Raw genomic sequence first — 15,638 nt, 5'->3', positions numbered from 1 at the left:
GGGTGGTCGGCTGGTGCCATGGTGTGCGGGGTCTGTGGCCATACTACCCGATTCCCACGCCCATCTAGTCAGTGAAGCGGGCGTCTATCAGTCTGTCCCGTGCCCGCTGGGCCAGCCGGTAACGGTGGACAGCCACCCGCCTGTGTCTACCCCGTCTGCCCTGACCATTGCCCCCATCCCCCTCATCTGGGGAGGACTGCGCCTCTTCCTGCTGCTCCTCCACTCCGCCCTCCTCTGCCTGCGGCACATCGCCCCTCTGCTGGGCTATGTTGTGCAGGACGCAGCACACCACAATGATGCGGCCGACCCTATCTGACCGATACTGGAGGGCGCCCCCAGAGAGGTCCAGGCACCTGAAACGCATCTTCAGCACGCCAAAGCACCTCTCGATCACTCCCCTTGTCGCTACATGGGCATCATTGTCGCGGTTCTCCGCCTCATTGCGTGGCCTCCGTATAGGCATCATCAGCCACGATCGCAATGGGTAGCCCCTGTCGCCCAGCAACCAGCCCCTCAGCCGGGGATGGCGTCCCTCGTACATGCCGGGGATGGATGACCACGACAACACGAATGAGTCGTGTACACTGCCTGGGTGACGGGCGCAGACGTGCAGGATCATCATGCGGTGGTCGCAGACCACCTGTACGTTCATCGAATAGGTCCGCTTCCTATTAGTGAACACGGCCCTGTTATCTGCAGGTGGCCGCACGGCGACGTGCATCCCATCAATCGCGCCCTGGACCATGGGGAACCCGGCCACGGCAGAGAAGCCCACGGCCCGGGCATCTTGGCTGGCCCGGTCCACGGGGAAGCGGAGCGCCATGGCATATAGGGCATCTGTCACTGCCCGGATGCACCGGTGCACCGATGTCTGCGATATGCCGGACAGGTCCCCACTCGGTGCCTGGAATGACCCCGTTGCATAAAAGTTCAGGGCCACCGTAACCTTGACGGACACGGGGAGAGGGTGTCCCCCGCCAGTGCCACGCGGTGACAGGTGTGCCAGCAGGTGGCAGATGTGTGCCACGGTTTCCCGGCTCATCCGGAGTCTCCTCCTGCATTCCCGGTCCGTGAGGTCCTGGTATGACTGCCGGGGCCGGTACACACGGGGCGCCCTCGGGTGCCTCCGTTGCCGTGGGGCCGCGACGTCCTCCTCCCCCTCCTCGTCCTGTCGGTCAGGTGTCCCTCCAGCCTGGGCGGCTGCCGCCTGCCCCTCTGCGGCAGCCTGCGCCGCCTCTCTGGCACGCTCCTCCTCCTCCTCATCCAGGGCAACATAGACATGAGCGGCTGCCACCACGGCGGCCAACATCGCTGGATGATCTGAAAACATGACGGCCTGGTGGGGGGAGGGGAACGACGACATGTCATCATTGCCCATATCCCCTCCTCCCCCCAGCCAGGTGGCATGGACCCCATGGGTCCAACTGTTGGAGGCTGGCACCTGGCCAGGTGGACCAACTCACTTGCCCTCCCATCCCCCTCCTCGGCACGGACCCCCCCCAACCTCCACCCCAGCACGGACACCCCCCCCCCAACCCCCAACCTCCACCCCAGCACGGACCCCCCCCCCAACCTCCACCCCAGCACGGACCCCCCCCCAACCTCCACCCCAGCACGGACCCCCCCCAACCTCCACCCCAGCACGGACCCCCCCAACCTCCACCCCAGCACGGACCCAACCCCCAACCTCCACCCCAGCACGGCGGCCAACGGCCATTCTCCGATCCTCTGGGGGGTCAGAGAATGATGCCCAAGGTCTTGGACCCGGCGGGGGTGAATGGTATGTTTAGGGAGTTGTGCAGCAAATTGTACGAGTTGGATCCCCCAGCTGGGGAAGAGGGGATGAGGCAGTTTCTGGGAGGATTGGAGTTCCCGAAGGTTGATGAGGAACCGGTGGAGGGCCTGGGGCCCCAATTGGGCTTGTAGAAATAGTAGAGGAATTGGAGGCAATGCAATCGGTTAAGACCGGATGGGTACCCGGTGGAATTTTCTAAGACGTTCTCGGGGGTTTTGGGACCGCTATTGGTAAGGGCCTTCAACGAAGCAAACGAGTCGTGAGTGCTCCCCCCGACGTTGCCACAGGCATTGATCTCCCTCATTTTAAAGCGGGATAAGGATCCGGAAAACTGTGGGTCGCACAGGCCGATCTCTCTGTTAAATGTGGATGCCAAGTTATTGCTGAAGATCCAGGCCACAAGGATCGAAGACTGTGTCCCAGGCATAATAGGGGAGGACCAGATGGGGTTTGCTTAGGGGCGGTGTTTGGCGACCAACATTAGAAGGTGGCTTAATATAATTATGATGCCTCCAGAGGGGTGCGAGATTGAGGTGGTGGTGGTCATAGACGCAGAGAAGGCCTTTAATCGGGTGGAGTGGGAATACTTACGGGAGGTCTTGGAGCGGTTTGGGTTTGGGCAGGGATTTGTGGATTGTGTCCGGTTGCTATACGAGACACCTGTGGCAAGTGTGCAGACGAATCGGGTAAGATTGGATTACTTCAGGTTGCAGAGATGTCTACTTTTCCCATTGTTGTTTGCCTTGGCTATAGAGTCGTTGGCATTTAGAGCGTTGAGGGTCTGGTAGGGGATAGCACTGGGGGGTGGGGGGGGGTGGAGCACAGAGTCACGCTCTTCTTCTGTACATATCGGACCCGCTGGGGAGAGATTGGAGGGATTATGGGGTATTAGAGGAATTCAGCCGGTTTTTGGGATACAAATTGAATATGGGTAAGAGTGAGGTCTTTGCGATCCAGGCGAGGGAGCAGGAGAAGAGATTGAGTGAGATGCCGTTCATGGTGGTGGGAGGGAGCTTTCGATGTTTGGGTATCCAGATGGCGCAGGAGTGGGAGCAGATCCATAAACAGAATTTGGATCGGTTGGTAGAACAGATAAGGGGGGACTTTCGGAGGTGGGATGCACTCCTGTTGTCGTTGACGGGGCGGTTTCAAACAGTTAAAATGATGGTCCTCCCGAGGTTTCTGTTTGTTTTTCAGAGCCTCTCAATTTTTATCACCAAGGCGCTCTTCAAAAAAGTGAATGCAGAGATCTCGGGATTTGTTAGGGCGGGTAAAGCCCCGCAGGGTGAAAAAGGTGCTGCTGTTAGGGGAGGGGTGGGGGGCTCTTCCGAATTTCATTAATTACTACTGGTGGCGAATATTGCAATGGTCAGGAAGTGGGTAGTGGGGGAGGGGTCGGTCTGGGACCGGGTGGAGGCGGCATCATGTAAGGACACGAGTCTGGGGGCATTGTTAACAGCACTTCTGCCGTTCCTGGCCGCTCAGTACTCCACAGGCCCGGTAGTACTGGCAACCCTAAGGGTGTGTGGATAGTAGAGGCAGCACAAGGGGTTAGAGGGGCGTCGGTGTGGGCACCAATACGTGGTAACCACCGGTTCGCTCCGGGGGGTGCTGGACGGGGTTTTCAGATGTGGCAGCGGGCATGGTACGAGAGATTTGGGGATCACTTTATTGATGAGGGTTTCACGAGTTTGGAGGAGCTGGAGGAGGAGTTTCAGTTGCCAGATGGGAATGGGTTCTGGTACCTGCAGGTGAGGGATTTTGTGCAGAAGCAGGTTTCGACCTTCCCGCACCTGCCGCCTCGGGGGCTACAGGATAAGGTGGTGTCGAGGACAGGAGTAGGAGAGGGGAAGGTCTCAGAGATCTATAAGGAGCTGATGGGGTGGGAGGGAGCCCTAATAGGGAAGGTGAAGATAAAGTGGGAAGAAGAAGAGCTGGGTGGGGAGTTGGAGGCCAGGTTACGAGAGGAGGCCCTGAGGAGAGTTAATGCATCCTCATTGTGCGCCAGGCTCAGCCTGAAACAGTTTAAGGTGATCCACAGTGCACACATGACTGTGGCCCGGATGAGCAGGTTCTTTGAGGAGGTGGAGGATAGGTGTGCGTGCTGTGCGGGGGTCATGCGAACCATGTCCATATGTTTTGGACATGTCCGAGGCGGAGGGGTTTCTGGCAGTGATTTACTGACGTCATGTCCGAGGTCTTACAAGTGAGGGTGGTGCAGGGTCCAGAGGTGTCGGAAGACCGGGTGCCCTGGGGGTGAGAGAGGCTGACGTCCTGGCCTTTGCCTCCCTGGTGGCCCAGAGACGGATCTTACTAGGATGGAGGGACTCGGAAGCCCCGAAGTCGGGAGTATGAGTTAGCGACATGGCGGGGTTCCTCAGACTCAAGAAAATTTAATTTGCCTTGTGGGGTTCATTGTAGGGGTTTGCTCGGAGCTGGCAGCCGTTCATCGTCTTCTTTGAGAAAAATTAAGCAGTCAGCAGGGAGAAGGGGGTGGTGATGGGGGGGGGTGGGGGGGGGGGGAGAAAGAGGGGAGTTATGGGAGAGACGAGTAAGGACAGGGGAACCAATGGAGGGATGGCTGGGGAAGGTGGCACTGTTTGTGTAAGCCATGTTGGCTGGGGTTTGTTGGTTATATTGTGTTTTTGTTGACGTTTGATGTTGAAAATTGTTAAAATTATAAATGCCTCAGTAAAATATTTTCTACATCTCAGACTCATGCTGCTTTGCGGGTCTGAGATGTAGAGGAGCAAGTCATCCACATAGGGCGAGACTCTGTGCTCTGTCTCTTCTCCAGATCCCCCTTCCAATTCTTTGCCGTCCTAAGCGCGATCACCAGTGGTTCGATTGCTAGGGTCAGCAGCGGGGACAACGGGCAGCCCTGCCTTGTGCCTCTGTGCAGCTGGAAGTACTTAGACCTGATGGTATTTGTCCGTACACTCGCTGTAGGAGCGTTGTACAGGCGGTGAACCCCGCTCCAAGCCAAAACTAGTCCAGTACCTCGATGAGATACATCCATTCAACTCTGTCGAAGGCCTTTTCTGCGTCCAGGGAAGATGATCACCTTGGGTGTTCTCTCCCCGGATGGGGCCATGATCACGTTTTAACAGGTGCCTGATGTTCGATTTTAGCTGTCTACCCTTAACAAAGCCCGTATTGTCTTCTGCTGCCACCTCTGGTACGCAGTCCTCCAGCCTTTTGTCTAGGATCTTGGCCAGTATTTTCACATCTGCGTTTAGAATTCTGTTGTGTCCTTCTTGGGTATCAAAAATTGAGGCTTGTGCTAGTGTAGGCTGCAGGGTGCCCCTCGCCAGCGAGTCTGTGAACATCTCACGCAGGTGCAGGACCAGTGCTGTCGCAAATGTTTTTGTAGAAGTCCACCGGGAATCTGTCTGGCCTCGGTGCCTTATCCACCTGCATGGAGTTGATGCTCTCCATGACTTCTTCCAGTTCTAACGGTACTTCCAGCCCCCCAGATAGTTTTGTCCTATCTTCCCCCACAACTGGCATGTCCAGTCCATCGACGAACTGCTTCATCCTCTAGTCCCCTACGAGGTTGCCCTTGCTGTCCCTAATCGGAGTTATTTCCCTCGTTGCTGCCTGCTTTCTCATCTGGTGAGCTAGCAGGCAGCTGCGCTCGACTCCATGCTCGCACAGGGTCCCCCGTGCCTCGCGGAGTTGTGCCCTGCTTTCCTCGGAGAGCAGATCAAAGTCCATTTGTAGCTTTTTCCTCTCTGCCAGAAGCTCCGCGGTCCGGGCCTTGGAGTATCGCCAGTCCACTTCCAGTATGGAGTCAAGTAGATGTTGCCTATCCACCTTCTCTTCCATATCTCTTTGTGCTTTGTAAACTATAATTTCACCCCTGATCACAGCCTTGAGCGCCTCCCAGAACGTGGAGTGTGAAACGTCCCCATTCTGATTGTTAATAATATCCTTGTCTATGGCCTGTGATATTTTCTCACAGAGAGCCTTAACGGCCAGAAGGGCATGACCAACCTCCATTGGAGATGTTGGGCATGGCCCATCTCCAACCTCTCATCCATGTAATTTTTTAAGTTTTTTTTTTTTTTAAATTTAGAGTACCCAATTATTTTTTCCAATTAAGGGGCAATTTAGCGTGGCCAATCCACCTACCCTGCACATCTTTGGGTTTGTGGGGGCGAAACCCACGCAGGCACAGGGAGAATGTGCAAACTCAACACGGACAGTGACCCAGGGCCAGGATTCGAACCGGGTCCTCAGCGCCGTAGGCAGCAAGGCTAACCAGTGTGCCACCGTGCTGCCCTTCTCTTATCCGTGTAATGCGGAGCGTGGTTGGAGATTACAATCATGGAATACTCCGCTCTTACTGAATCACAGAATTTACAGTGCAGAAGGAGGCCATTCAGCCCATCAAGTCTGCACCGGCCCTTGGAAAGAGCACCCCACTTAAACCCACACCTCCACACTATCCCAGTAACCCCACCTAACCTTTTGGACACTAAGGGCAATTTAGCATGGTCAATCCACCTAACCTGCACATCTTTGGACTGTGGGAGGAAACCAGAGGACCCGGAGGAAACCCATGCGGACACGGGCAGAATGTGCAGACTATGCACAGACAGTGACCGAAGCTGGGAATCGAACCTGGGATCCTGGAGCTGTGAAGCAACAGTGCCAACCACTGTGCTGCCATACTGGCCCTGGAAGCACCGATTTCCTCACCACAAAGAAATCAATCGAGAATACACATTGTGTACTTGGGAGAAGAACTCCTTCTCCCCTGGGTGTGTGAACACCCCCCCCCCCCCCCCCCCCATCTGCTCTATGAATATACCCAGTTATTTAGCCATGTTGGAGGTCTTTCCTATTTTGGGATTCAACCTGCCTGTTTGTGGGTCTTGTACACAGTTAAAGTACCCTCCATGATTAGTTGGTGCGTGTCAATGTCGGGGATTTCCACCATGGACTTCTTTATAAACTCAGTGTCGTCCCAAATGGGAGCGTACACATTCATCAGGACACCGCTATGATGTACTGTCCTCTGGGTCCTTAATGTCGTTGTCACCGTAAACATCGTCTCTTAGTTAACAGTATGGCTACCCCCCTGGCCCTTGTCCCATAGATCTGTCCCACCCAGCCCTTTTTTACCCACAGTCGGTGCTTCTCCCTCAGGTGCGTCTCTTGGAGGAAGACTATGCCGGCTTTCAAGCTTTTCAGGTGGGCGGAGACTCTGGATCATTTCAGTGGATCGCTCAGTCCCCTGACGTTCCAGATGACTATCCTGATCGAGGAGTTTTGTCCCCCAGCTCCTGTGGGATCAATCATACTTACCTGGTGGACGCGCCCCTGCACTCTGGGGTTTCCCTTTGTTAGGCAGCCGCCCAAGATGGCCGTGATTACCGTTGTCCCCATGAGGTTGGGTTCCAGCACTCCAGGGTTTCCCTTTGTTCAGGGACTCTCCAAAGTGGTTGCTTGCAGTGCCATTTTGTTCCAAGTTATTGTAGCCAGCCTAATGCCCTTGCTCTCTTTGTTCCTCTGTTCTCCTTGTGGTGTTTTTTTCCCCACCATCTTATTCCCCCCCCCATCCCTTCCCTCTGTTTCTTCTCCTAGTCGTCCCCCTATTATCAATGTCTGTCCCACACCCCGTTGCCAGGGATTCTCTCCCTTGCGGGAGATGCGCCGCGGCCTCCCTTTCCTGCCGCTTCCCGGTGCCAGCTTCCCTCTTGTCTTGTGGCCCTCTCCCGGGGTTAGTTGTGTGTCCTCCAGTCGCCCGTTCTGAGCTCTTTCCTTCCTTTTTTCTTCCCTCGTTCCCAGAACGAGGCAGTGCAGTTCCACGCAAAGTGTTCATCATGTTGGTTCACAGTTAGCAAATCAAAAAGTAGAAGTCTCTTCCGATGAACTCTTCATCGTTGTCCCTGCTGCTGTTTCTCGAGTCAGTTTTCCAGGACAAACTTGTCCGCAGGGGCCGTGAAAAAGTGCTCCCTACCTTGGAATGTGACCAGAGCTTGGCTGGGTACAGCATTCCAAACTTTATACCAAACTTGTACAGTGCAGCCTTCGCCCTGTTGAATTATGTCCAGCGCTTGGTCCAATGTTGTGGTAGATCCGAATCTGGTGACTTTCCCAATTACAGTTTGTCCTGCCCAGCATTTTGGCGATTATCGCCCTCAGCTGTTCCCCGGCTCTGGACTTTGGGTGAAGTGACCAGTGGGCTCTGTTGATTTCTGTTGGGTTGGGGAAGCTTCCCTACCCATCAGATTGCCCAACATTTGGGTTACATAGTCCGTGGGGTTCCTACCTTCGATCCTCTCCGGCAGGCCCATGATCCGTAGGAATTAGCGTCTCGATCGGTTTTCCTGGTCTACGATTTTCCCATTCAGGCTCCCCTGCATAGTGACCAGCCTTGCCATTTCTTTTTCTAGGGCGAGGATCCGGTCACCCTGGTCTGTTGCGGCTTTTTCCAGCTCTTTAATGGTGTTTTCCTGCGCTTCCAGTCGCCTCTTCGCCTTGTCTCGGGCCACCCGCATGGTCGCCAGACCGCATCCCTGACCGCAGCTTGAATGTCGGTTTTTGTCTCTTCCCTGCAATCTCTCAGTTCCTTTTAGAGAAACACCCTCCACCATTCCCTGGGTGTTGGGGGGGGGGCTCCTTGTGCGTTGGGCTGGTTCTTCTCGCTCTGGTGAGGCTGGAGCTTTGCCTCCTCATCCGTCAGCCGACTCGGCCATTTGTTTCTCCTGGCCTTTTCCACTCCTAGTTTCCACATGGCCTCTGGAATGGCTGTTGTTTGGCATTTTCCCTTCGTATTGCTGCTGGTTGATGTGTGGGAATGTTTTATCCTTTGTTTAGCAGACTCTTTCGGGTGAAAAAAAACTTATTTTCAGGTTCGTGGGAGGAAAACAACCTGATGTGCGACTTCTCAGCTCATGTAGTCGAAGAGGCTGTCTTATGATGAAAGATTGAGCAGGTTGGGCTGATACTCATTGAAGTTTAGAAGAATGAGATAATCTTATTGAAACAAATAGGATTCGAAGGAAGATTGACAGGATAGTTGCTGAGAGGATGTTGCCTCTCACGGGATAATCTTTATTGTCACAAGTAGGCTTACATTAGCACTGCAATGAAGTTACCGTGAAAAGCTCCTAGTCGCCACATTCCGGCGCCTGGTCGGGTACACGGAAGGATAATTCAGAACATCCAAGTTACCTAATAGCACATCTTTCGGGACTTGTGGTAGGAAACTGAAGCACCCGGAGGAAATCCACGCAGACATGGGGAGAATGTGCAGACTCCGCACAGACAGTGACCCAAGCCGGGAATCAAACCTGGGACCCTGGCGCTGTGAAGCAACAATGCCAACTACTGTGCTACCGTGCTGCCCGAATCTAGAACCAGCGGACACAGTTTAAAGACATTTAAAGCAAATTTAAGACAAGAGATAAGAAATATCTTCTCACAGGTGGGTCGTCTGTTTTTGGAATGATCTAAAAGCTGGGTCATTGAAATGTTCAAGGATGTGTTAGACAGATGTTTGACATGGGAGTTAAGTGTTCTGTGGAACAGGCAGTAAAGTAGAGTTAAGGTCACAATCAAATCAGCCATGATCGTATTGACTGGCAGAGCAGGCTTAATGAGCCGAATGCCTACTCCTGCTCCAATTCCTTGTGAATTTTTTGAGATTCACGTGCATCGACTGTTGAAGAAACTTTATTCTGATGTCATTTTGACATTTGTGTCTTTCTCCAGTAGTTATAAGATACTGGCCTGCATCTTCTGCTTCATTGTACTGGTATTTTGAGCACTGTTCCCCTGTTATCACGTATCCGCCACAAAAGATTGCTGCATTATAAGTGCAAATTGCATTCAACACATCTGTTTCCAAGATCTTTTGTGCCAGTTATTGAAACATTGCAGTAGAAGCATGTCACGCCCATAAAAGAGGCCACACTCCATTAGGGGTTTTGCTCATAGCACTCAATTGCAGGCATTCAAGGAGTCTCCAAAGATTAAGCTAGATCTCTTAGAAGCAAGGACATTAATTATTATGTTTTGAAAAGTTTGAATACCATTTTTATAAAATTTACAAAAGGAAATAACTGACCCACCCCTATCTAACCAGAAAATCTTTTTTTAAGTGCCATTATAATGTATACATTTGTACTATTTTGAAATCATCTTTTTCACAGGTAGTGGATTGACTTTGTGAATTTAAATGGGTATTTTTGCGATACTGTACATCCATTTTCAACTCTGCTAATCAAACATTACCAAGTTGACACCCTTGTCAAGGATTGTTTAGGGAAGCAACATTTTTTAAAAAAAGAAAACATTGACAGATTTTATGCTTGGTAAGATGCAAATGAGTTTGAATGGAGACTAAGGGTCGAAGGGAAAAACATTTTCAAAATGGATGCCATTTATGGCAGAACTTATGCCCAAATCACTGACTGTGCCCAAATCAGAAACTCTACCCCAAAGCCTTTTGAATTCTTTTGGCAAGAAGTGAAGTTCACAAGGGCCTTATTGTACAAATATGTAGAACAGGAATTTCAGTGTAACAACTTGATCAAGACAAATGCCATATCCCCATTTAGCTAAACCGAGACAGATGACTAGCTAAACCGAGATAGATGACTCCCACTGTCCCAGAGTACTGATGTAAATTGTAGTATTTGTCGACAGCTGTTTAATTTAGTTATTTCATGTTGCACAGATATGGAGGTGCGGAGCCAGGAGACAGAACCATGGTGAGTCCCCTTGCACTTCAGTTTCAATTTCAAATGCCAAAAGAAATGGATATTATAGATTCTTAAAGAATGTTTAATCTAGCCTACAGCTTTTAGATGGTCTTGGAAGAATGTTATGTGGCATGTGCTACCCAGTGTAGTACTGAGTAGTACAGACTAGGAGGGTCAAGTTTGGTAACAATTTTGAACCCTGACTTGTGCCGAATTTGCGAAACCTCAACATAAGCTTTTTTGATTCACTCAGTTTGGCTGCCAAGAAAATGCAAGAATGGTATGAATGTTTGCCCTGTTGTTGTAGCTCTCTTCCCTTGGCCCATGTCTGCTGAACTCTTTTTTTTTTCAGATAAAAGTTAGTTTTTCATGCAGCTCCTTGAGCCTGAAATCTCTTCCCTCAGTTCAGACAGTATCCTCAATCCCTTCAGTGCAGAAATTCAGACAGAGCTGATGGTTATTACTACTGAACAAACTGAGGATTTATTTATTAAAGGGCCACTATTATGGAAAAAAGATTACTTGGGGATGGGGCTGAAATATACAATAGTTGCATCATTTTGTCATCATGTGGAGGTGGGAAATGAGCAACTTTATTTTAAAATTTGGTTCTTTGTTTTCAGTTCCCTCCATTGCCTCATCTCTCCCAAAATGCTATCTCCTACGACCCTCCCACAACTGTGTTCCTTCAACTATGGCCTTTTGTGCATCTCCCTCCAACTCCCTTGGCCTCAATTTGCAAACGGTCCATCATGTATACAAGCCGTAAGCTGTAGAATTCCTTTTCTAAACGTCTCCATCCCTCTAAATGTCTCCATCGCTCTTCCATTAAGAACTTCCTTAAAACCATCTCTGACGAAATCACCATCCTCATTTTTCCGATAGCTATGTGCTGTTTTTGTCTGATTATACTCCTGCGAAATGCCTTGTTGCGTTTTCCTATGTCAAAAAGGGACTAGATACTGTTGTTGGGTGTAGTTCAGTAGGTCTTATTATGGTATTTATAATCTTGGGTAGTTCAATAGGAAGTATTGATTAATTACTGTATATTTTCATTCATGTTTATTTTTCTGGACATATGTCCATGGATTTGGTCTGTTGTACTAACTTAATTGTTTTGTATGGATTCCAATCTGCACTATTTTGTACTTTTATCCTAGCTTGACTCATTGTATCCTGCTGAGGAGGAGTTACGTAAATTGACAGATGAAGATGGCAGTGAATTGCAAGTACTAGCTGAGGCTGTGCAGGTAAGGAACAGCCGGAGCTCTAATCAATATGTGAGTTTGGGAGGAAAACATCAACTGGAGCACTTGCTCCTGATTTCTACCCAGAAATGCTGCTGGAGTATGTGCACAATGATGACAGGTGAGGGCAGGATTGGAGCAGCTTGCCTAAAACTTACTGCCAATGCACGGTAGCATTGTGGATAGCACAATTACTTCACAGCTCCAGGGTCCCAGGTTCGATTCCGGCTTGGGTCACTGTCTGTGCGGAGTCTGCACGTCCTCCCCGTGTGCGTGGGTTTCCTCCGGGTGCTCCTGTTTCCTCCCACAGTCCAAAGATGTGCAGGTTAGGTGGATTGGCCATGATAAATTGCCCTTAGTGTCCAAACTTGCCCTTAGTGTTGGGTGGGGTAACTGGGTTATGGGGATAGGGTGGAGGTGTTGACCTTGGGTAGGGTGCTCTTTCCAAGAGCCGGTGCAGACTTGATGGGCCGAATGGCCTCTTTCTGCACTGTAAATTCTATGAAAAGAAAAAGAATGATTATTTTGGACAAAATGGATTGCTACCATTGGAACTGGAGGCCAGTAAAAACAAACAGCAGCTTCAGAAGAAGTTATGGAATGTGCACTCTCTATCTTACTAATGAATCCCTGCCTGATTAATATTCAGTAGCATTTGATAAGTTTGCACGAGTACTCAGCTTGTACACTAGGAGAAGACAATAATGGATAGCTTCTAGTGACTTGCTGTAATTTTTTTTTCATGAAGCTTTGTTTCATGGCAATTAAGTGACATAGGGCAGGGATTCTCCTCAATCGGCGCGATGTCCGCCGACCGGCGCCAGAAATGGCGTGAGTCAGTCCGGCATCGCGCCGCCCCAAAGGTGCGGAATTCTCCGCATCTTGAGGGGCCGAGCCCTCACCGTGAGGGGCTAGGCCCGCACCGGACTGATTTCCGCCCCGCCAGCTGGCGGGAAAGGCCTTTGGTGCCCCGCCAGCTGGCGCGGAAATGACTTTGCCGTGCATGCGCGGGAGCGTCAGCGGGTGCTCACGGCATCCCCGTGCATGCGCAGTGGAGGGGGTCTCTTCCGCCTCCGCCATAGTGGAGACCATGGCGAAGGCGGAAGGAAAAGAGTGCCCCCACGGCACAGGCCCGCCTGCGGATCGGTGGGCCCCGATCACGGGCCAGGCCACCGTGGGGGCACCCCCGGGGCCAGATCGCCCCGCGCCCCCCAGGACGCCGGAGCCCGCCCGCGCCACCTTGTCCCGCCGGTCAGAGGTGGTTTCTCACCAGCGGGACTTCGGCCTATCGCGGGCCGGAGAATCGCCGGGGGGGGGGGAGCCCGCCAACCGGCGCGGCGCGATTCCCACTCCCGCCGAATATCAGGTGCCGGAGAATTCGGCAACCGGCGTGGGCAGGATTCACACACGCCCCCGGCGATTCTCTGACCCGGCCGGGGGGGGGGGGGGGGGGGGGGGGGGGGTCGGAGAACCCTGCCCATGATCTCTGGTGTACATATGTCTACCTCAAGGTTAATAATTTGGACGTAGGTGCTGGGATCAAAAATGAACATAGTACACGATGCAAGGGATCCAGCATTTGCCGGATGTGTTATGATGCAGGCAAATGTTACGCTGATCTCAGAAACAGTATGGGCACCGTGGATTGTGACTGCTTTGTGGATTGAGGACTGTTGTCATTTTATCTTCTGTCTTGTTTCCAGAAAGCTGAAGCAGGAGCAGAAGCCACCAAGAATATGATAGCAAAGGCAGGACGGGCAAGTTACATCTCCTCAGTTCAGCTCAGCCGACCTGACCCAGGAGCCGTGGCATGTGCTGCCATTTTGAAGGCCATCTTGTCAGCTCTTGAACAGCCTCCTCCAGAAGGGCAGGAATAAGGACCTGCTCGAGGCAGGAAAGTCTAGTTTTTGTTGTCTGTGTATGTTTTTGCCTGAGTTCCTTAGCTCCAGTAACCCCTTATTATTGGCAGTAATTGTATTGCAGGTGTTTGAAAAAAAACTTGAAGTAGTCTGATTGGAAGTATAACATTATGCCGATGGGTTCACTCAAGAGTTCATTTTCCAGTAATTCACCAATGCAGTACTAATATTGCATCCCACTCAAGTAGACGGCTGCCTTGTGCACTTTATGGTCACTGATATAGATGGTATGGACTGTGCACTATCACACTACAGTCACTGATGGTGTCAATACACACATACTTATTCATCCTTATCCTTTCCACACTATTACCTATAGTTTACCATGCTTGTTCTGATGCCAACTGTACATCCAACACTTTGATATCCAACATGTACCATATATTCACCGTCCCTTGGTTGCTATTTACACCCTGGAGGTTCATTGTGCGCTGCATTACCTTTCAGCACTCACTGTTCTCATTACACCCACTCATCCTCACTGCCCCTGCATTCACTGATTGTGTGTGTGACTGATCAGGGCTCTTTGTGCATTTATGCTGACTGACAACCACTGTGCACCACTCATTGATTTCTACTGTGCATCCTATATATAACACATCCACTATATATCTTGTACCCATCATTACCTAACATGCAAACTAAATCAGTCACTGATCCCGAATGAGCGTCCAACACCCACCATTACCCATACTCATTCAATATCAACCAGTACACTCCTCTTGACCTGAAAGTTGATAACCAACCCCAAGAGATTTGTTTGTAATGTAATTTGGAAAATGTGAAATCCATTTGCTCGTTCTTCGCATTTGGAGACTTGGTGATCAACATCAAGTAACCTCCATTCATCTGTCACTCCGTGTCAGACATGTATGCCCAAATAGACTGAAGCCAAGTGATTATATGAAGGCTGATGCTGAAGGGTGGGAGGCCAAACTAAGGGAAGATCAGGAGATGGAGGTCACAGCAAATATCGATACACCTATCAGAACAAAGGACTGCAGAGCTTTTGTAATTAATGATCAACTGTGAGTTCCTGATCAGCAATGTAAAAATCATATTCAATAAAAATCTAAATGATCATAGTTGAATAATTTTATTGGTTCTCAGCAGTTCTCATCCACGCTATCCAAGTTGATTTATGGGGTACAGGTTGTTTGCAATAAGTCCCTAAGTCCCCAATTGTGAATTAAATCATCAGGTTCTAAGAGATTTAACCATTGGCAAGATAAATTTCAAAAGATTTATTAATCATTAAAAGGTAGCAACTTAACACATTAAAAAAAAATATATCTTTCTAAAGTATCAATTAACAGTAAGAGAAAAATATTTAACTTTAACAATTAAACAGATTTCTCACAACTTTCCCCAGTTGGATCAGGCTGAAGACATGAAACGATAACCCAAAACATGGATAACAACTTAACAAAACAGCTACTCGAAACCTTCATTATTATCAATACATGGATAACAACTTAACAAAACAGCTACTCGAAACCTTCATTATTATCAATACATGGATAACAACTTAACAAAACAGCTACTCGAAACCTTCATTATTATCAATACAAAAATTTGAGAATATGCACCAAATGATTCAAAAATAGCTTCTTCCCCACTGTTACCAGACTCCTGAATGACCCTATTCGGGTCTGAACAGATCTTATGGACTAAACTGATCTTGCTGCGCATCTTCCCTACAATTGTGGCACATACTGTATACTTCACCCACTGCAGCACAGTGGTTAGCAGAGAGGACTGGATTTAATCCCGTCCCCATTGTCCACGTGGAGTTTGCGCATTCTCCCCGCATCTGCAAGGGTCTCACCCCCACAACCCAAAGACACGCAGGATAGATGGATTGGCCACACTAAATTGCCCCTTAATTGGAAAGAATTTTTTTTTTTTATGTATCCTCGTGTATTTATCATGAGCGGCACGGTAGCATAGTGGTTAGCAC

The 15,638-nt window shown here is 50.2% G+C and overlaps 1 protein-coding gene across 3 annotated transcripts in view; it reads left to right on the top strand.

Annotated features, from left to right (window-relative positions):
* The window catches only part of tkfc (triokinase/FMN cyclase), a 148,602-nt gene extending 133,843 nt beyond the window's left edge, over positions 1–14,759 (top strand). For all 3 annotated transcript variants that reach the window (XM_072518937.1, XM_072518936.1, XM_072518938.1), the window contains exons 15-17: positions 10,488–10,521; positions 11,673–11,762; positions 13,463–14,759. In XM_072518937.1, the coding sequence (XP_072375038.1) occupies positions 10,488–10,521; positions 11,673–11,762; positions 13,463–13,636 (298 nt within the window). In that variant the 3' untranslated portion in view covers positions 13,637–14,759. The remainder of the gene's footprint in view (positions 1–10,487; positions 10,522–11,672; positions 11,763–13,462) is intronic.
* Positions 14,760–15,638: the final 879 nt, after the last annotated feature.

Source organism: Scyliorhinus torazame, chromosome 10 (genome assembly GCF_047496885.1).
Source record: "Scyliorhinus torazame isolate Kashiwa2021f chromosome 10, sScyTor2.1, whole genome shotgun sequence".
Lineage (NCBI taxonomy): Eukaryota > Metazoa > Chordata > Chondrichthyes > Carcharhiniformes > Scyliorhinidae > Scyliorhinus > Scyliorhinus torazame.
Note: the sequence above shows the minus strand (reverse complement) of the source record. Positions and strands in the feature narration are given on the sequence as shown.